Below are 20,891 nucleotides of genomic sequence, written 5' to 3'. Positions count from 1 at the left end.
TTCCAGTGCTAAAAAAGGGGGACATCCATTGTAATGGGAGGATCAGACAGAAGCTCAGTCAGGCCAAATCTCAAGCCACCACTTTGTTCTATAAGTATCTTCCTAATGGGGGATCAAGCCTGTCTCAATGCTTTCATTTTAGTGAGTCATACCTCCCCTTGTTTAAGCATACTTACTTTTAAAACAAGATAGAATTTTTAATTTATAGAGCACATTGTTACATCTGTAGTCAGTCTTCCCTTTGTGTACTCAGTAGAGCTATGCTGAATCTGGTTATTAACTTGCAAAATCAATATAGGTTTAGAATTATTCTCCCTAAAAGACAATGGGCAATCTCTTCTCTTGAATATTTTATTTAAAACACTAAGCTGAATGAACATCCTAGAAGGATCTGAGCTGGAATCTGAGCTATGCTCTTAAGCAGTCTGAAAGAACACATCAGACTGCCGAATATGATATCCAGAAAAAGAAAAGTACTCATTTCAAAGGTAATACATGCATGTGTACGCATGGACACACACACACACACACAAACACACACACGTATACAGATCTGCATGGCATATTTGCTGTACAGGCCTGGACTCCTTGTGAAGTTGTTTTTCAGTATAGCAAATTAGAAAAACATGCCCAGAATTAAAGGTTACTTAATCRGGTTGAAGCAGTAACTTCAATTCCAGCAACTCCCTCCCACTATGTTACATCTGATAATGTACCCAAGTCCAAACATAAACTTAGTTCAAAAAGATGTTTGGTCCTTGAATGTAAAATGACACTTAGCTTACACAACTAGCCAGGTAATACATATCCTTCCAAGAGAGGCAATTTTTACCRCAGAATAATCTCCATTTTACTAATCTCTGATTGTTAAGTTTTACTTACTGAAACTTTTCCATATGGCTTTTTGAATGCAACTGTCCTGTATTTAATTACCACAGAAGGATATTAATAAAGAGGTTGGAAATTTGGCCCAAATGCTGTTCCACAGTTTGGTCAGTTTGATGGAGACAGAGCCAATGAGCAGAACAGTTTTGTCAACATGAGGCTGTGCTATTTCGCACACAAAAGCAGTGGCAAAAAAGAAGCAAACAGACCTACAGAAATAAAACATCCAGCTACTTTTGAATTGTCTGTAGAATTCTAAAGTGGTGATAAAATAGCACTGGGAAAGGTGAAATACTGCTTTGCTAACTTAAAGGATAGTCAAACAGGAATCCGTGGAGCAATCCTTGTAGTTAGGACAGTTTTTAATCGAGCTGTAAGAAAGACGTATGCCCAGAAATGCAGTGTACTTAGGAATTTTAAAAGCAAACCATGACATTGAGCAGAACCAAGGCAAGAGTAGTCGACTGGAATACAGCGGACGCGGGGAAGCTAATGTGGGTGGGAAAGCACATGTTGCTGCCTGGATGAGGAAGTGGTACACCACAGTTACTTCATAAGTGCAAGGGCTTTATAAACTAAATCTCTTAGGAACTATTTTAAATAGACAAAGAAAGACACACAGTCCCTGACAGGCTTGCAGTATTGTYAAGAAGGCTGCATGCCTTCTAAAAACACTGGACTGCTGCTTGCACTTTTTCCAAAAAAGCCTATTTTTAGCCTCACCCTTATCATATAAACAGTGGGCGGATGCACCACATAGTAAAGTCTGTTTTGTCTAGCAAGAAATGAATGGCTTTCTTGGTCTTACCTGACAATGGAAAACATATTCTGGTGTGGTTTTCTTGAATTTCATGTTCCAGACTAAGGCCACCCCATCGGGCTCATGGGGAGCATCTTCATTATTGTTATAAGAAGCAACCATCAGTTCGGGGTACTAGAAAAAAAGTACATGCAACTGAAATAAGCTGGATAATGGAGAAGATATGCAAAATCAGATGAGGCAGAAGCAATCTCACACTACATGTGGAATATCTGGTTTTAATAATAATACATATTATTCCAATCACAGTTTTTAGCTGTATTTTGGTTTTAAATTTTACTGGTCCATGAAGTCCTTAGAACCCCTGCTCTTTGCTCTGTATCAGTGATTCTCAGATACCACACACAATGTTATTTTCCACAGGTAAATCTCAGAAAAGACAACTAGGAGGATATTCATAAAGGGAATGCAAAACAAGAAATTCTATTAAGAAGAAAAATCTGAAATGTTGTGTAATTGTAAATTATTTTTGCAGAGATAAACCATTGTCTTAATTCATTTTGGTAATAAAACCAGTATATCATTGACTCTTATTCTGAAGTTCACAGTTCTTCCGCACCCCAGAAACCTATTCTTTCTTATTTCATTATGCACTTTTCCTATTCATTTATACACAGAATCAACTTGAAAGCTCTTCTTGATGATTCAAATAGTAAATAGAACATTTTCTTCACAGAAGCTCAATTTTGCAAGATGCTGAGGTCATCTTGTAAAGCACTGGGTGACCTTGAATTCCACTGACTCAGGAAGATTGACGCAATGAGCACTCTAAAATCAGATCCATATTTTCTCGTACACCCAGTATCCATTGGTGTATATAAATAGATACGCACCACACACATATAATTATGTATTTTGTTATGTGTATTTATTTATATATATATATGTACATACATAATGTCAGGTATGAAAAAAAAGAATTTCATACTGTTGACATTGTGTTGTTCTGAAGCAGCATAAGCTCAATAGTCAGAGCACAGTAAGTCAAAAGTGTGTATATATATATATATATGTATATGTGTGTATATATATGTATATACACACATATATGTATATACACACACACACACTGATGATACAATACTCTTTACTTGGCAATAGTTACACTGAGACTCTGTACAACACAATCTTACCTTAACTTGCTGAAACTTTTGCTAAAACAAAATCATATTTACAATTAGCAGAAGGGGCTTAAATTATGCACATTTCTCAGCCTTTTGTTTGCTGAGCACTTTTACAGTATGTTCTGCACACTCTTATAAACTATCAGCAGCAAAAAAAAGTAACAAAACTCCCCCCAAATATCAATTGCTATATGATGGCATCCAGCTCCCTACTCTCATGTCTGACTCTAGGCACCTTTTATAATCTCTATCCCTCCCTTGGGATAGCAAGGCCATGGACCTTACAGCATCTTCAGAGAAAAGCACATGGATTCCGGCAGACCAGTGAGCTAACAGCCCAAGGTCCACAGGATCCACACTCTTCCCTGTCAACTATAAATGCTTTCCCTCAAGATTTCCAAGTCCTGGACCGTACCCCATGTTGGGGGGAACCCAGCAACAACATGTGGCTGCCTTAGCTGCTTCTCTCACTTTCTGAAAAAAAGGGAATACAAGAGGCTCTGACTGGGTTGCACCTACATCCTAGCAGATGCTGCCTGCTGGCCCAGCTTGCAAGGACAATTTGGCACYCATGCACTAGACCCACTACCCTTCCCTCTCCCTGAGAACGGAGGGAGCTGACAGTGCCTTGACCCCACAGCCGAGGGCTGCTGGCACAGCCTCTGCGGCAGCCTGTCCTCTGCTGCTCTCCCCCAGGCTGCCAGTCCTGCTTCTCTTCAGCTTCTCCCGGGACAGAGATTACAACTGCTTCTAACAGCTGACTCAGCTAACTTCTCCTTTGAACATTTTCATCCAATATTGGCCCAGGTTCAAGTAAACAGTGTGTGCAGCAGACTTTTGCCAGCGTTTTGYGCTCTGACTGCAGAGGTCGGGTACCTGGGACACGAGCAGCTGAGCCAGCATGCTCGTGGGGCCGTGCCCAGGGCAGGTAGAGGCGACAGCCTTTTCCACCAACACAGCTGCGCTCAAGCAGGACGTGCGATCAGGTCTGAAGTGCCTGCTAACAGGCACTTTGGGGTTGGCTCATGCTCCTGGAGAGGTTAGTGAGCATGCTCTGGTTGGCAGAGTGTCTGGCAGAAACAAACTCTGCCCCGAGCCTTGCCGGTCTAGGTGTACATTTTGCAATCACAGTTGATGCATCAGACTGGAAATACAGTTTCAAGGTTGCTCTCAGATGCTGAAGTCACACCTAGCTGGGCAGCATTGTTTTGAGGCTTTTTGATCCTACAAAAGAGAGACAGTTGCAGGACCATAAATTCATGCTACCACTGCTCAGTCGCTGCTTCCTTCAATCCACTTGCATTTACAGAATTTTGGACTTCACTAGGTGCCTGGCTGTCCTTTGAGTGCAGCTGAAAAAAGTATGGAAATACTGCTATGTGAAACAGCATACCAGGCTGCTCTCTGAGAGTCAAGAGGGACTCAGCAGCATCTCTGAGACTGTAACCTGGCTGGCTTCAGATGAGCCAAGTAACCTCATGGAAAAAGCAAGGTGATCCCATCCCACTCACTATGTTTACACTAAATCTATTGGGCATTTCCCTTAGATCCTTGATTAAGGATCTAAGCCTTTTCCCCTTTGCTCTGTAAAAAACTCAAGGGACTAGCGGGTTAGCTTTAATGGCATGAGTGATCCCACATGTTTGCGACCATATTGTACATGTGACTAGGGAACAGAATAATTTGTTTAATCAATGCATCAAGGTACGTTGTTTGCTTAAGCTTCTATTTGCCTCAGGATGTTTTGCAGCTAGTTTTATCACAGAAAACTGAGCAATGTGTTCTGCAGTTCCCATGAGTATTCAAGTTATCCTTTGGCATACTGGACGCTGCAGTGTCTCAGAGCGCATGTGAGAAGCGAGCTTGAGTTAAGTAAAATACCTCTGTCCAGCTCCATTTTCTACCACCTTAAACCCCGTGAAGCAGGCAAAAGAGGCCACAGTGCCCCCTCGCCAGCTGGCAGGKGTGGTGTGGAGAAGCCCGGCTGGGGTGCCAGGAGGTGCGTGCGAGGAGTTAACAGYGGGGAAGGCAGGTGGGGCCACCCTGCAACAAAGAGGTGGGAAGCAGAACATGCCCCTGTGCCCCGGGGGTTGAGCAATTACATTTGGCAGTGCTCTTCTGAGGCGGCTTTTTTTCTTGCTGCCCTGGGAATACAGTAAGARCTGCCTGTTAGGAGAATATCAGATAAGAATTCCATGTAATTTCCAGCCCCTGAACAAGTGAACAACCTAAGATAAGTGTTTCCTCAGGCTTATGTTTGATTCCTGTGGAAATCCATATGTGCTTAAAGGCCACCCACATCACACCAGTGCATACCTGTTATTAAGCTGATATTTTGTATGAAAGCAAAGGCATAAAATCTTCATTTCATACATAGGGTGCAAGTATTAAAAGAAGCCTCTCTGCACACACAGGAGAGGTTGCAGCTGGCTGCTGAGCGCACACCTACAGTCTTGGTGGGTCAGCCAGGCTGGCACAGCCACCAGCTAYGCTTGCAGGCCCCTCTAACTCCTCTCCCCTCCGCTGCCTGCTATGTCTTTCTAGCAACTGGCTGCTATTGGACATGTTCCAGGCATGGTACTTCAGCCTGTTCCCTGGCCAGTTGCAGTCTCGTCTTTCATAGGTTTGAGGAGAGGGTCCAGCATCTTTAGAAAAATCCCCTTTCAACCTGAGCTGTTCAGATACTTCCACATTTTGAGTTGTAGTACATCAAAAACCTAAATTTTATTACTCACTGTTTTTATTTTTGCATAGTATTTTGTATAATATAATTGTTTATTAAATAAACTGCTAATAGTTCAGTTGTTTTAATTATTTTTAATTGGTTTAATTGTAAACCTTTTGTCCTAAAACAATTGTCCTAAAACAATTTCATGTGCTGAAGGAGTTATTGGAGGGGGCAGGAAAAGTGTAGGTTCCAACCTCTTGGTAGGTTTGTTAATGTGTAGTTTTAATATAMAGCCCTGGTTTTGAAGATCAAGTAACATATACAAGCATAAGACAGCTTCATTATTGTCCACTACTCTTCATTACAGAGGAACATGCAGTCACTTAGCGCCCTCCTGTTAGCTAAGAAACAACATCCCAATCTACATAACAAAGTGCAAATGAGCCTGTCCACATTTTTCTATACAGAAGTTGGAAGTAACATAGAAACAGCTCCCTGCATTACGCCTTACCTGAAGAGACCAATCCATACAGGTGACTACACGATGCTTCGACCAGTGCTCATCATAAAACTGACGATTAAAGGAAAGGTTGGCTCCTGCTTGAACGTCTCTAAGTGGAGTTAAACAACAAAGTTGCACTTTTTAAACAATGAAGATTCAAATGTAGTGACAACCAATGTCAAAGTTTCTGGCTACTCTTTTTCTCAAATCCCAGCCCAGACGGAGAAGTCTGCCACCTTGACTGAATTCATCTCATTGACTGTCTTGCTGGGGTAACAATTTTGCAAAAGGAACACATTTTACATGTGTTTCAGGAAAACAGAGTTTTTAATTTCTCACTGCCTTCTTGAATCTTTTCTGGTTGACTTTTCCAGACTGCCCTGGGACACCTCTGTCGCCTTCCACCTGGCCTTGGCATGCAGCTCCCCCTTTTCTGCATCCTCATATCCAGCCTATACCCAAATCTCTCTCTTTTTTTTTTCCTCCTGAAGTGATGAAGTCAGAGCACCTCCAGCCCAACCACATGGATGGCTGGTGCTTTCCAGCACCGTTCAGATCGGCTGAAGTTCAGTGCTGGCTGGCCGCTGGTGCAGTACCCAGGGGTGAGCTGCCAGYGGCACGAGTGCCCCACAGCTACTGCTTTGCCATGAGAGCCTGTCACCTCTCATCATATATGCTGGGACTGCAAGCACCTTGAGATATCATCATTTTCATGCATGCTCATATAGTGCATAGCACAGGAGGACTGATCATGGACCTGAGACACTACTATGTCATAAACCACAGTAATCTGAATTTGTAAAAATATCATGATATAAACACACAGATATACACCACTGGACCATATGCATGCACGTATGCACATACCAATATATATATTTATATATTAAAATTATTAATATTTCTCTTCAGGATTTGATATGTCACCAGAACGTTGAAATAAGTTATTAAACCATCTGCCAACTAATTTAAAGGAAAAAACCTAGAGCAATAAAGCATGAAGCTGTTTCACAATAAAATTTAGGATAGCAAAGTGTAATTTTAAAACTAACTGAAACATTTTTTATGATCAAGAAAAGGTTAAAGCCTCTTCTCAAAGGCCTGGGTCAAGTTTTCTTAGTATGGCAGTTTGTTTTTAAAGATTGTTTTACAAAAGTAAACCCTCCCCTCAAAAAAAAAAAAAAAAAAAGAAAAAAGAAAAAAAAGCTGACCCATCTTTCTCTTCCACATCTCTGCCACTGTAGTCGAAGAATATGTCTGAATCTTCAGCCAAAGCTCGCTCGATGACACGTATTGTCCGGTCAAAAAATATCAAGAATTCTTCTGAATGCAGAACTTGCTGTTTTTCTTCTTCTGTCAGTTCTCTAGGAGGAGCTTGCAAAGTGAAAAGATACAGTTAAAAGTACAACGTTTTACCCCTTGCCAAATGAATCAACATCTTTAGCAAGAGTTTCTTTTGATGTGAAAGCTYGCTGTAGCACTGACAGGACAAAACCCGAAGCTTTGCTTTTACAATCACGACTAAGAATTTTTTTAATATATCTAAATATACTTCTGTACATTCCCACTTACGTAGAGGAGATCCTATATCTTATGTATTTATTATTCTGGAATGGAAAATACTTAAAATGCAGAATTAAATAAACCCAGTGTTCCTATTTCAGGAAATAGTTCTGACTGACATTTAGGCAATACCTAACTTGAAAACGTAGAACATTTATATAACAGGGGACCTGTTTAAAAGCAGATAACTTTTTTTTTTTTTTTAAAAAAAAAAGCCAATGATAAAATAATCTTCTTAACTTATACTACRGTTCTTTGTACGAAAGGGCCCCCAGATGCCGCCTCACATAACCTCTCCCTCCGCTTCTTCCAATTTCTTGGCGTCCSGGGTAAACTTTGTCTCTGTTTTAGAGCTCGGGTGAGCAACGGGAGTGAATAACCGGGGGTCCCTTCTGAGGGAGCAGCACGGGAAGCCCAGCGGAAAGCCGACGCTTCGCCGCCRGCAGGGCAGCGGCCCGCGGCTCCGCTCCCGCGGCTCGGCGTCGCGAGCCGCCGGACGCTACGACCCAAACGGGAGCACCGCCAGCAAGGGAAACCGGGGCGTCGCTCTCACTGTACCTCCGCGGGGCCTTTGCCCATGTGTGATTTTAAATGATCGCTATTCTAGTTTTATTTCAAAATTACTTGCATTTCAAAAAAAATCTTTAAAGTTATACCACGCTGGCCTTGCAACTGTGCTAAATCCCCAGCTTGAAAAGCCCTATTGAARTCACAGGAATTATGCTAACAGGAAATTTTGTTCCAAATTCAGACATACAAATTAGACATATAAAAAATGCATCATAAGCAGATAGATAGATTGATTGTAAAATTGCAGAGACCTGTACTCACAGCTTAATTGTCAATCAAACGTCTCCAGTATCGGGCCTTATATGACAGATTTGAGATTTTTACTTTTGAAATGACCTTGCAGTCTCTCTAGGCCATATTGGGTAAAAATAGCATCAGTCAAAAAAGGTAATTCAGCACTGTGCCTCTGAGAACACCCAAGAATATATTAAAGTTTAACTCCAAACCCTGTCATATCTTAATGCTTAATGAAATGCAGAATGACACAGCTAAAGTTGCAGTTTAAAATTATTTTCCAGTTGCCGTGCTGTGCTGCACTGGTTACTTCTTTCAGAAACCAGAACGATGCATCTAATTTTTACACTAGATTTTGTTGCCCTCCAGTGCCCACGTCCAATACCAGCAYGCACCCGAGGGCCAGGACAGATTCAAAGCTCAGCAACAGGCAGGAGTATTTACCTGGCCAGYATGACCATAGTACTTGGCTCCCCCAGTTTTCAGTGTACTTACTTTTAGAGAGCTCCTTGTGGTAGGGAGAGGTTGTTATCACCTTGCATAGATTTGCCTAAACTGGTCAAAGCTTTAGCTCTTAAAAACCCAAATCTCTGCACTGCACCTGGTCTAAATATAGAGGGTAGGAAAAATGCAAAGGATGGAGGACCAATTGGGCCCTCCAGAGACGAAGCAGCTACGAAGTTAGAAACTTTAGCCTTTGATGCTCTCCTATGGCCCTGGCCCTATGCTTCCTACCTCCAGGTTAGTGGTCCCCGCGGAGCTCCACACATCCCTGAGAACATCTACATCCCCCTGCGTGGTCCCCCTGTATTGCAGAGCAACGATTACCAAGGCAGGAGCACAATTTGCCTCTAAGTGCTTTAGAYTCAAGCAAGGTGTGTGAAAAAAAAGAATGACTAGCAAAAAGTACAGGTTGACCTATTGCGGCATCCACAACTGAATAATAATTGGCTCTAAGTGAACTCATCTGGCAAGGCAGCCTGTAATGAGGCAATATCCCACTGTCACCGCTAAAGCGTTGCTTTCCGAGAATCAAAGACAACAAGCATGACAATGCAGCAAAACAGCACAAAAGGGGAGAAAATAGCTGCAAAGGCAACTGGAAAACTCATTTTAAACTGCTCCAAATGGTAAAAACTATTTGCTAAATCGAATCCTCTCTGCAGCTTGGAAATCTAAATTTATTACTTGGGCAACCGCCAACTACAACTGGCAAAGAAAATACAACCAAAAATCAATAGAAGGGGGAAAAGCAAAAAATAAACAGCTTGGGAGCTCTGGAGGGTTCACAAGAAATGGAGACAGAAATGATTGCAGTTCTACCTCAGCAAAATCTCTCTTGCAGTTAGCAACGATCTGTGGGAGGCCAGCAGTCTATTAAACCCTCTTCGGCATCAGAAACACCTTGGCTAAAGTTTGTAGGGCATAAATCAGCTTACCTCATTCATCTGACTGACACACCAGATGCCCCCTGGCGATATTAAGCTTCATATTTTAACCTTATTTTCTTCTTTCATTCGGCTGCCTCTGAAGTTTTATTTGAGGCAATCTCTTCTTACAAGAATGTTAACATCATTACTTTTTCCAGTGTAAAACATTTCTGTAACTACTGCAAATACATGAAGTATAAGCAAAAATCCCAAACAGACAAGCTTGTTCTTTCAAATATGAAGATTTTCTAACCATTTATCTTTCAGAGCCACTTCCATTTTCCCCTTGTTCCTTTTTCCTTTCTGTCCATTACCTTAAATAAAATAAAAAGACTCCATGCAATTTTCTGCAATTTTTCTTCCTATCTGGAAGCTTACAGTTACTTTGATCTCAGCTTTCAACAGACACAGACTCTACAGACACTCTTCAAGGAAAACTAGGAGAAATGTAAGTAGCTGATCAAAGTATTTTTTTTTGTTTTGTTACAGAGACCTATGTGATGTGACAGTATCTTCAGAAATTCTATTTAAGAATATAGCATTTGGCTTCAAATATATGCTTTACCTGGAGTAAAAACCAAACAAACCATGTCTAACCTTCCACATCTAATAAGCCTAATATGATGCTTGGCTTACTCCTAAAAGCTACGTGCTYATTTCCCCAAGTGCAATGAAAGCTACAGAAGAGCAAGACTTTGCTCTTGCTTAAACGCCGCAGCTTTGAAACGAGCCATCGTGTCCCGGCCGGAGCCGGGAGACCTGCTGAGCTGCTCCCCGGCCCCGCACAGCTCGTTGCTYGCGTGCGTTGCGGCGGGACCGGCGCTGCAGCCTCCCCGGGAGCGCTGAGCCCTGCCGGCTCCTAACAGCCGGCAACACTGGGAAGCCAAGTTAACCAGGGAACGCTGTAACTCAGCCACGGCGCCACGAGCAGCCGTGTCCTGCTGTCTCTGGAGTTACGAGGGCAACACCGTGTATCACCGAAGCTTTGTACGCGTTTTAATGTATCGTAACACACAAAATAAAATAGAATTCACATTTAAAATTAAARCGCCCTACAGTTATATATGCACAGAGGACACTGAAGAGGAACAAAATGTGAAGTGTTTCTGTAATGAAAGATATTCTACACTCACGCATGAACCAAAAGGCCTAAAATAAGTAACAAAAACTGACCATGCTATGAAGACAACAGATTTATTCAACTCTTATTTATGAAAAATAAGAGCATTTTATTATTTTACAAGTGATTTAACATGATCCTCAAAAATATCACCTTTCACATCAGGTCCTTAGTCCACAGATTTCCTTGGACAAAACAGAAAAAAACCACTTTGATTTAAAAAAAAGTCCATGGACAGCTAAGAACTACGATAAAAAATCCTCCAGTCTTGTCCTTATCTGATGCAAGACTGTAGTAAATGTAATATAATACAAATAAGTGGGATGACAGTACAGGATTAAGTCTACGAATATTTAAATAGTAGGATTTAAGTCTTCTCCTGAGGAAGCCCAAAAGATATTCAAAAAACAGAAAGAGACTCATATTTAAATAAGTATAATAAGTATAATAGAATATAAAAATATTCTCCTGGAACTTAAGTAATTGTAAAAAACTGACAGAATAAGTGAAGTCCATTAAGGGCAAAAAAGAAAAACCAGAAATAATAAATGAAAGAAAGAATGAACAAACTAATAAAAACAATAAAGCAGGAAGCAGCCTTGTTATGAGCACAGAGATATAATGAGAGACAGAAGGAGATTAGTATAAACCTTTTAAGAGCTGTGTTATTTCTTTTAGTGTGTATTTAAAATCATGTAAACTTCAGATGTGCTGACTACTGAGTACAGTACAGAAGTGCAGCGTGAGAACAGCAAGGTGCTGAGCCACTCTCAGTAGCTCTGATCCCTGTCCCCTGAYGGCCTGTGATCCTCTTGCTCTTTTTGCACTTCTCACTTTCATGTCAGTCTTGATATATGCCACACACTTGCATATCTTGGTTGCAYTGGGTTTAAAATGCAAGTCCTTGCATGACACAACTGCGAGGGATAAAGGGAGATTTTGAAACGCATTTAGGAACTTTTCAATTCCAGAATAGCAGGATTCAGTGCCTTAAATGCACTTAMATAGCCCTCTGCAAGGCAGAGACTATTCTGCCTGGGTGGACATCTCACAGCAGATACAGCTTCTCTAATGGCTGGGCTGAAGGAACATCCCCAGAGTATAGCTAAACTGCGGTAACAGGATATATCGGCACATCTGAGCTAGCTTTGGTCCAGACAGCTGTGGTATCAGTGAAACTGTGGCATTACAGATCTGCTGGCAAACCCACTAAGATTGCAGGGGCAAACACAGCAACCAGTTTTGTTTTGTTTTCACCATTACTGATCCTTGAGTTGGCTTCAGCTCTGCTGTGTCCCCCCCACAGCCTGCAGAGCACACACATCCAGAGCGAGAGGTGGGTGCTCAGCTCTTTGAAGCTGCGGAGCCCAGGCGGCCCCGTCACAGCCTTTCATGCAAGTCCTGTGGATACAGCTAAAGCTTTAGATAAATGCAGGCTGGGGCCCACTTTCAAGACCCAGCCCATCCTGCTGTTCATGTGGTTTGCCTTGACACAAAGAGGCACCTTAGGTGGAGCTCCAAAGCTCTCTGGCGGTGGAAAGCCCCATCCCACTCGACGCCACAGTAGGAGACCAGCCTCCTGTTTACATGGTCAGGAGTGGCTGGGAAAAGCTAGGGCTGAGCCAAGTTCACCAGCCGATATCCCACGCTCGGCTTTTCCAAGCACAGCATGGAGACCATCAGTCTCACATACAGGTGACAACAGGCAGCCACATGGAAGAAACAAACATGGGTCCCAAAGCTCAAAACTACTCTTCAAGCAGGTCTTCACCTTTCATGCCAGGAATAGTTTTGGGGGCTATGGCTGCTGCTCTGCCCTTAGTGCCTTGTGGGTGCCAAAGTGCTGCAGGAGGCGTTGTGTCAGGCAGGCTGCTGCATTGCAGGTGCATTTAGTGCTCCACGGTGACTTTGAGATCAGTCCAACACCAGGTTCACATCCTGCAACAGCCTGTGCCTGCTGAATAAGCTCACCAAGCCCAGCAGTGCAACCCTGGGGTATGTGGGGGGAGAATGAGGAAATTAAGCATGCAATAAATGTCTGTAGAATTAAATTGGAGTACCTATAAACCATGGAGAAAAAAAAATCACATTTCCTCTTAAAATACCATTATAAAAATAGAACACTCCTGTCTTATTGGCTTTGGGGAGAGGGAGACTGAACAGGCTGGATCCAATCTTTATTTTTCATACTGACCTATTTTTGAGTTACACTCCTGAAAAAATTGTCTGCCTCTCTCTCCCCACACTTCTCTCTCTCATGTTTTTTTTTACACTCCTATAACTCAAAAAAGGCCACACTGATTTTTTTTAATCTGTTAAAAAATGTGCTCCCTGAGCTGAAACCAAATTTCAGCCCAGAGCAAATTTTTACGGCTGGGTTATAAATCCCTGAAAAACAGGATTCATAATGGAAGTGCTGACACAGCCTTAACTACTATATAGCAGTGTGAATGGCGCCACTATAATATCTATTAGAGATTCTTTAAAAAGTTTGCAAAATATTGTCTTGCCTTGCAGAGAAAAAGAAGCCAGAGTACTTAATGCCAACATAAACATGCTTTTAACCCATTATGTGCTAATTTGCAGAAAAGCTATTAATTCTGAGTCGGCACACAGAGTGCAGCACCGACAGGAAATGTTCTTCTAGACTCCTGTTTGACTTGTAACATGGTTTTAATCACTTCCATGAAACACAAACGATGGCTTCAAACTCTGAATGCTGCTCAGAACATGAGAAGGGTGATTACAACAGAGAGGCAAACACGATTGTTGGCAAAAGGGCTAAAGCCAACAGTGAGAGAACGACACCAAGCAATAAAAATGGGATTCCGTTGTCTGTCAATTTGGGGGCAAGTGCTTCATTTGATTCACAGCATTTAATGTTAGCCAACAGCATGCTGCTATTTTATCTCTGCCACAACACACACTACAGGTCAAGTTCACTTTCTAGCAGGAACGAGTGCATTTTCTTCTTTCTTGAACCCAGTAAAGCGTTAGCACCTCACAAAGCCGGTTCTGCTAAAACAAGCTGTGCCTTGCTTTTCCATTCTGCAGTCTGTGTGTCAGAGAGACTAGGGCTAAACTCATCCAGCTGAGCTACCACTTCTGTGAGGTCTCCTAGGCAAGGAAGGGAAGCGCTTCCCCTAGACTAAACTACAACACAGAAACAGGAGATGTTGGGGATGGCACTTGATGAGCAAAACATGTAGAAGGCTCTCTTGAAAGCCCATGAAAAACTAAAATAAACTGTTTTAGGATTGTATTTAGATTTTTTCTTCTTCTCTTCATACAAGAATCTCTACTTTTCCCCAGGTACAAATGCTAGCATTATCTTTATGTGGAAATAAATGGGGAAGGGATCAACGGTAAGCTGAATATTATGGGAACATTCAGCAACTTAGGACAGTGCCTAAGTGCAGTGATTCCAGTTTTTATGGCTTCTCTGTGTTAGGCCCAGTGATTGCTGGAGCCCATACCTAAGCTGACCTCACAGTTTTGGAAGGGAAGATCATTTTTAGGAAAAAATCATCTTTCATTTCTGTCGTGTCCCTTCCTCATGTCTTCAGTTCTGCCATTGCTGCTTCTTGAGCTCAGCACAGAGCTGCAGTGACAGGGCTGCAGGAGAAGCAGCGGCCAGARGAGTGGCAGTTGTGGGCGTCATGCCAGTGCAGCAGCAGAAGCAGCATCAATGGAGGCAGCACCACGTTAAGGGCTTGTAGGGGATGGGGAGTGAGCTCCCTATTTAATGTGTCTACAAGGACCAAATGAACAACAGGTACTGTGGTACTTAAGGTACTGGCTATTTCTACGATGATCTATTTCCACAATGATTTCTATGAAAAAGGAAAAAAGATCAATTTCTAACCAAAACAGTACGGCTAGTACTGGAAATCACTTCAGTGTATGAGGATAGCAGATGTGGTCACAGCCCAGCAAACTGAGCTCTTTCTGGCATTGATGTAAATCATGCCAGGCTCCCTTAGATGAGAAAGGAGCAGCATCCACTGCTGTATCCACAGATAATGCTTTCATGGACTCGTCAGTGAAATAACTCCGTATTTTTCCCATAGTGAGACTATGTTGTGAAAAGCACAGCCAAAGCCACAGGATCATTCTGATAATGATCACTGCAGCAGGAAGTGACTGAGGCCCTATCTGAGGAGGTAAGTTACCTTTCAAGAGGGTAAACAGTGTTGTTAATAATCCTGGCAATACAGAGCTAAGAAATACTGGATGAGAAACACATTTCCTCTCACATTGGAGTTGCTGATATTTCAGCTTTATGCCTTCATTCCATACAGAAGTGAACACTGACTGGTCAAAGTGATACACCAAAATAGCCAATAACCTAGTAAATTCCCAAAGATGAGGAAGACCAAAATTCATATCCCTGTTCTAATTTTGAAAATTAGAACCAAGAGAAGCAAATGAGAGGCATCCAGAACATGCAGTGCATTCAACGCTTCGTATTCTCACCTGACATGCACCAGCTTAACCTAAGTCCCATATCTGCACCACAGAGAAGTAGAAGCCTGAATCTTTGCCTCTCATAACACGAGAGTGTCTCAATCCAGATGAATGGAAAAAAGGACTAGAACAGCCTAGCTTCAGCTTTGACCTTAAGTTCCCTGCAGGGAGGGGGGGGATGAGGAGGGGGACTCCCACAAAAGGTTTTGATTTTGACAGTCTGTATTTTCCAGTGAAATGATTTTCTGCTGGAAGATTCCYGACTACCTCTAGGTTTAAGCCTGCCCTTCTCAAATAGACCGACAGCTAAGGGCTCTAAGTACCTTTGAAGATCAACCAACTTTATGGCGCTGCTGGAATGCTTGGCATTCACATTTTAAATACTTCACTTAACTAGGCTATTTAAGCCAGAGGACAAGTAAGCACCAGTCCTGGAATCCAAGAATCCCTACTCTGGTCTTCAAATTATACGGCCATGTTGCTTCTTCTAGACGGCCAAAGTCCTGTGCCTTTCACAAGCTTCTCAGATCTGCTGGCTGGGCCACTGGGTATAGTTTGCTGCTTTTACATCATTCACGACTTGTGACTCTTTCTATTTTTCATTGTTCTCAATAATAGAATCTACTTACAAGAATAACTACTTACAGAACTTAGTCCTTTAAAACTTTAACAAAATTACTTTTATTTTTAAAGTACCTTCTTTCACTTCCTGCTTCTGATCTTGATTTTCCATCTCCAAGTCATCCTGCGCTTTTGGTTCCACCATCTCTTCATCATCTTCATCCTCTAAAAAAAGAAATAAGGAATTGTGAGATTCTCCTCTTTAAGGGGAAGGGAAATAGTGTATCATCTTTATAAATATAATCTGGTATGGTAAACACAAGTGGAACAAAGTTCATAGCAAAAGGAAATGTCTACATTTGTACTCAAAATGTACCTCTCAGAAATTACCCCCAGACTGCAAGAAATTATGCTAACACAGGGCACCTGTCACTTGTGCTCCCTGTGGCAACTTCCCATCTCAGATGTCGTCTGAAYGTCTCCCTGACCTTGAAGATGACTTCTTGGATGGCATAAGAACAGATGCAAACATGTTTCAGCCTGGCAGCAATTCCACAGTTAGGACACCTGTTATCCAGATACCTCATTACCAATTCAATTCTCACCAGATTAATTTGTCTTTTGACCTACAGGAAGGGGTTAAATAGAAGACTGACCTCAGGTCAGATGCCACTAGCACGCAAACAAGCATGATACAGTTCTGAAAAGTCATCACCATCAAGTGGGGGAACACAGCAACTAAAAGTGGCATTTGGAGCTTAAGAACCATTCTTGCATTAATATGAATTTAATGAACACTAAAATTTGACACATGTCAGTTACTACTGCCAGATGTTTTAATGACCTTTCCTGACCTATGCAAATACCTCTCTCCTTTTCCCTCTCTCTCCACATTCACATGTTCTCATTTTATTCAAAAGGGCAAACTACTCATTCTTTGCCTTTATGTTCATCTGAAGTTACAAGGGTTCTGACTGTGAGGACCAAAGCACAATATATTAGAGATGAAAAACAGCGTTGCACCAAAAAGGCTCAAAAACCTACCTAAATCTCATTACTTGGTTCAACTGTCTTGATGCCAACTGCAACATGATTCCATGCCCCAGGCCTGCACACAACACACATCCATGAGAGGGCAGGAATGTAGAGTCTTCTAGATTTAATGAACTATGAAGACTGAAAATAGCCCTAGTCCTAGAAATGGGAGCTACGGTAATTAAAAATTAGGATAAACAAGTTCTTAGTCTATGCACACATTATTTTTCAGGGATTGTGGAGCAAAGACACATTGCCAAGGCAGAGCAAGCACCACCAGTGCACTGGGTCTGTCCATTGCAAGAAAAGGGTCTTCCTGACCCAGAGCACTCAGCAAAATGTTGTGGTTCCTCTGGGCTTTCTGAGCAATCTGCATATTACCATATGGTTCCTCATGACATGGCACTTCTCCAGACATGCTCACTGCTTCTCTGACCTGACAACATGCCCCTTACACTTTGCAGTTGTGGTGTTTGGCAATTCTTACACTACTGAGTTAACAGCGGGCCTGGAAGCAGGAAGCCATTCCTGGCTTCTTATGGAGATGCTGGTGCTGACAGATTGCTTTCAGCCAACAGTAACACACAGCTGCATTCTGTTTTCAATAGCCTAATAGGCACCACACTATTCCCAACACTCTGCCTAGCCCAGAACTTTTCCCAGATGCCCACAGAGTGCTTGTTGCTAGCTGACATCACAGCTGCTGAGTACGGCTCAGCCATACGCCGTAAGGAACTGTCTCAGCATGGACAGCTAGGCTTTTTCCTCTTGGAAAAAGAKGGAAAGCTCCTGGTCTTCAAGAGGAAGACAGAATCATGTACTCCCCAGGCTGTGAAGGGGACAAGAACTGAGAATGGAAGGGGAGGAATTTCCAGTATTAAAAGCACTGCTTACAAATGCTTCCCCTTCACTGGGGATCAGTCAGATCATGAGGAAACAGTTTCTCTGACGGGGTAGATAGTAGGATATTCATAATGCCTAACTTTGATGCCTCACTTGGCTATTACATTACCCTTTATTTTCATTGGAAGAGCTTTTAGAGAACAACTCAGAACACATAAGTTGGGCAGGGTAAATACACTGCTCTATCTGATGGCTAAAAGGCAGATAGCATGCAACAGAGTCAGCAGAGAGTCAGTGAGAAAAGTCYACCTGTTGAACATGCATAGGAAGGATAAAAAACACCCACGTCATCAGCTTGTGGTGCATAGTGGAGATGGGAACGTATGCAAGATATAAGCTAATCCCCATCCTGAAGGAACTGTTGAGATGGCAGAGTAACACTCCCAGTTTCAAAGAAGACGTCAGAAGAGTGAGAATAGAGAGGAGCGACCAGAGACAGGAGCAGTAGGGGAATGAATGTTTTGCTAAGCTCATGTACACACGCACACACAGATAGGACCACAACTGTGCATGGACATATGCACACAGACAGACTTATGGGAGATACATAATGAAGCCAACTCCCACAAGAGTTTTGTGCATCTTGCAACAAGTTTTGGTTCCCTAGAGCACAAGCTCTTGGAACCAGCTGTTTACATACAGATTTCAGCTTCCATTTTTAACCTGTTTCCAACCTGTCTGCTCACAGAGAAAAATTTCAAAAGGTAAGTGGTTTGAGAAAACCTGCAGAAAGCAAACCAAAAAAAGGGCCAATATTTAATTTAAAATATTGTGATTTCTAAGGCAGCTTTCTAAGTTTTTAGTGCCTGACTTGTAATATGCTAATGGACAGGGACAATGTACCAAATATAGAACCTGAGATTTAGTAGCATGTTTTCGGATTGAAGTGAACCAAATTGATCCCCGTTCCCCAAACGTCCTTGATCCCCCTAATTTAGGGTGCCAAACTGCTCACCTGTCTATTGCTATTCCTGCTTCTAAAGCAGTGAAGGAATGGCTGTGGCAGAGCTGGAGCAGGAGGGTATACTGATACTGCAGCACTAACTAAGGTAGATCTTCTCTGCTTCCCTTCCTTCCCCTTCTGGGAACAATCAAAACTAAGTTTCCTTGAATTTCTCTATATTTAATTGGAGCAGGAAAAATAAGCAAAGGTTATTACAACACAAGCCATGCCTTTTTCTCTGGGCATATACATTGATATGTTATTTTTACTGGGAAGGTAGCACAAGAGCTTGTAGTAGGTTAGATTAGATATCCTTATTTATTTACACAGAAATGTATATACATACACAGAAGAACTCAGCTAAAAATGATATGGTTACAAGCCAACTGCTAAAATGTTAGCAAATGCCAGAATTTGGATTGCCTGAGCTCGATCAGTGCCTTCCCCCTCCCCATGTACAGGCAGGATGACATCATGTTGGAATTTCCTCTCTCTTGAGTGCTTGGCCTCATTTTCTGGGTGCTCAACAAGAGACACCTGGGGCCTGAAATGCAGAAGTGCAGAGAGCTAAAGTCAGCTGGGCCTGTGCTTGGAGTGCTATGGAAATGCTAAGAGTGCTAAAGCTCCCAAATATTTCACATTCAGCTTCTATTAATCGTTGTCATTCTGACATTTTGCCCTTTCTCTCCCTGTGCCTCAATACTTTGAAGCATGAAGACAATAATCATATGAAGATAATAATATTCTCATACTGCACAGAACTGTGCAAAAACATTCATTGAGATTTGGAGCATATTCAGACACTGCCATGGGAGCACCAGAGAAACAAAAGCTTGAGAAGTGATTAATGTTTTTTGTTTTCAGAGTAACGCTTGGACCATGTGCATGAACATAAGGTCTAAGCCGAATACAAAGAAAGGCAGAGGATAAAAACCAGAAGGGTTAAAAACTGACTCCCCATTGACTGGCTGAAACAAAAATCCGGCGAGGAAAAGAGAAAGGTTATCATGTAATTAAAACTGTATCATCATGCATATTCAAAAGAGCTAATTAAGGATACCCAGGAAACCTGCATTCTGGAACATTTAATTCCACATGGCTTCATAACCTGAATGCTTATCTGCCATAGTTCTTTTGGATATTATGCATTATTTATTTTTGATGAAGGCATTCATAGTATATCCGTACATGATTATGCATAAGTACAGTTATGCATTTGTATGTTTGACTGTACACATATACATAGGTTACAAAATAATGGGAATGCTTCAGCCTCCATTTTCCTGTTCTTTACATAACATGAAAAAGATAACATTAATTGTACACTTACTGGAAAACCTGTGTCTACACAGTTATTTGTTTCCACGTACGCTTACTCAGACTGGATATGGCACAGCAGGAGTTGGGAGGGAGATGAAAGTCGTTCTGCAGTTCCTGAGCACAAATTGCCCTTCCCGATTTAAGAGTCTATCTGACACTGAGAAGTTTAGAGAAACTACTTTTTAGGTGCTTACATAGCAGGAGTGAGAGATCTGTAGTCGCTCTTTGGCAAACACAAGAGTCGCTACTAACACCAGTAGCGTTACACCCCGTTCAAAAGATCCAGATCAGAACCCAAATGTCTATTAAAAGAACCACATGAAAAAGAGCCAGTAACGAAGAAGTATATAGCTGCAGTGTAACGCTTATCCTTTGCAGATCTCAAAGCAGTTTGCAAGGAGGCCGGTTTTATTATCCCCGCTATCTGTGCAGAAGCCGACCCACTCCCTGCATCACTGCAGAGCACTCAGCAGGCCTGCAGCTGTGCGGGGAACAGGGTGACTTCAGAGTCTCGGTCTAGCGTTCTGCCCACTCGGCCACCCTGCCTTTCACTGCAAATAAACCCTTCCTCCATGGAAACGACCTTTCAATGCTTAGGTTAAACAAGATGCTGAAGTTGGTGGTGCCATACATGGGATTAATATAGTTTGACATWGCTGGTCCAAACACTGTTTCTTCTTAACTCAGAGCCTGATGAGTTTGTGGCCAATTAGTCCTGACAGTGCTTTGTTTAACATGATCAAGTA

The 20,891-nt window shown here is 42.1% G+C and overlaps 1 protein-coding gene across 1 annotated transcript in view; it reads right to left on the bottom strand.

The window, feature by feature from the left end:
- Nucleotides 1–20,891, bottom strand: part of DYNC1I1 (dynein cytoplasmic 1 intermediate chain 1) — a 179,036-nt gene that overhangs the window by 71,338 nt on the left and 86,807 nt on the right. Inside the window, exons 7-10 of the mRNA XM_085310569.1 lie at nucleotides 16,080–16,169; nucleotides 7,211–7,373; nucleotides 6,009–6,108; nucleotides 1,694–1,819 (exon numbers count right to left, since the gene is read on the bottom strand). Of these exons, the coding sequence (XP_085166695.1) occupies nucleotides 1,694–1,819; nucleotides 6,009–6,108; nucleotides 7,211–7,373; nucleotides 16,080–16,169 (479 nt within the window). The remainder of the gene's footprint in view (nucleotides 1–1,693; nucleotides 1,820–6,008; nucleotides 6,109–7,210; nucleotides 7,374–16,079; nucleotides 16,170–20,891) is intronic.

Source organism: Rhea americana, unplaced genomic scaffold (assembly GCF_003343005.1).
Source record: "Rhea americana isolate MKP2758 unplaced genomic scaffold, rheAme1 scaffold_32, whole genome shotgun sequence".
In the NCBI taxonomy this organism is placed as follows: Eukaryota; Metazoa; Chordata; class Aves; order Rheiformes; family Rheidae; genus Rhea; species Rhea americana.
Note: the sequence above shows the minus strand (reverse complement) of the source record. Positions and strands in the feature narration are given on the sequence as shown.